General features: G+C 39.7%; 1 protein-coding gene across 1 annotated transcript in view; it reads left to right on the top strand.

Annotated features, from left to right (window-relative positions):
* The window catches only part of LOC117100578 (1,25-dihydroxyvitamin D(3) 24-hydroxylase, mitochondrial-like), a 26,946-nt gene that overhangs the window by 3,004 nt on the left and 22,288 nt on the right, over nucleotides 1-1,654 (top strand). The window contains exon 4 of the mRNA XM_033240353.1: nucleotides 655-1,232. Coding sequence (XP_033096244.1) covers nucleotides 655-1,232 — 578 coding nt within the window. The remainder of the gene's footprint in view (nucleotides 1-654; nucleotides 1,233-1,654) is intronic.

Genomic DNA, 1,654 nt, shown 5'->3' with positions numbered 1-1,654 from the left:
CTCTTCAGATAAGATAGTCTAATGACTAAGATTATCACAGATTGATTAATTGTGAGACTGAGCATGTGCAGAGTAAATTCGGTAGTTGAAAGGCAGCGGTACACTGTGATCATTAAGTGATTAACAAAGGATTAAATGACAATGAATGATAAACTTTATAATGGTCGTAAATTGCACTAGAGTTTGGTTAGGTGATAGGCCTATGATACAAAGTTTTTTAAGAGATATTTGTTAGCATGTCTACAAGCTGTGATAAGTTCGTTTCTCCTGTTTAAGGTAGCCATGGGGGACTTGCATATTATAAAGTACTTTTCCCATAAGCACAAGTTGCATCTTTTAGATGATGGGTTTAATGCCTTGGCTTGCTTGAGAATTTTCCATTTAATAGTGTAGTCTATGTTATTGTCTTTTAATTCCCATATATATTTGCTTAACTCGGTGTTGCATTTCTTTGTTGGGTTTCTGAATGAAGCAGTGTGATTGTTGTACCGGGTTTTAAACGCGTTTTCTGTGAGTCCTACAGAAACTTCTACCCGTCTATCTCCATCGATCTGCTAAACGATGCATTAAACTTCGCATCGGGATATGACAAAATAACTGCCGAAGAACGACAAATAATACTTCACACAAAGAAATCATGTTTGTATCACTCAGGGGAACCGTGGGTCAAGAAAGCATCATCCAATCTATTCGACGTCACAATGGGCAGTTACGATGGGGCTGAAACATGCGAGTTAGATGGATCTTTCCTTCTAAATCAGATTACGGGAAAACACGGCAATACTTTCGGCTTATCCCGAGACGATGGCCTCGGAATCATAAATGCAACGCCTCGTCAAATAGAGAATACAAAGAAAGATCTATGTGCCATCTTCAACAAACACGGTCTAAAAATCACAATCGAAGCCAACAAAAAAATTGTGAACTTTCTGGACATAACGCTAAACCTGGAGAGTGGAAAATACATGCCCTACACGAAACTGAATAATACACCTCTATACGTACATAACAAATCAAACCACCCACCCGGAATCCTCAAAAACATCCCAGAGAGCATCAACAAACGCCTATCTGAAATATCATTCGATGAAGAGTCATTCAATAAAGCAGCACCACTATACCAACAGACCCTCCGACAAAAGTGGATACAGTCATCAGCTAAAGTTCTCCACAGCGCAACAAACAAAGGACGCCGCCAACACCAGGAAACATCGTACCAGAAACATAATTTGGTATAACCCGCCATTTAGCAAGAATGTCGCTACCAACATCGGTAAAACGTTTCTAAAAACGCTAGATGATGAATTCCCACCAAATCATACATTGCACAAAATATTCAACCGCAATACCATAAAAATTAGCTACAGTTGTATGGGGAACCTCAAACAAAACATCGACGGACACAATAAAACAACTTTATCACTGAAAACCGAGAAGCCTATGACCAAAAGTTGCAACTGCAGAATACCTAATGATTGCCCCATGTCTGGCCGTTGCCTAAATAAAAGTGTTGTCTACCAAGCCACAGTCGCAGCTAACAACAAAACAGACCAGACTTATGTAGGACTCACAGAAAACGCGTTTAGAACCCGGTACAACAATCACACTGCTTCATTCAGAAACCCAACAAAGAAATGCAACACCGAGTTAAGCA

Source organism: Anneissia japonica, unplaced genomic scaffold, assembly GCF_011630105.1.
Source record: "Anneissia japonica isolate Jap-2015-1 unplaced genomic scaffold, ASM1163010v1 scaffold1770_len632688_cov154, whole genome shotgun sequence".
NCBI classification, from domain to species: Eukaryota; Metazoa; Echinodermata; class Crinoidea; order Comatulida; family Comatulidae; genus Anneissia; species Anneissia japonica.
Note: the sequence above shows the minus strand (reverse complement) of the source record. Positions and strands in the feature narration are given on the sequence as shown.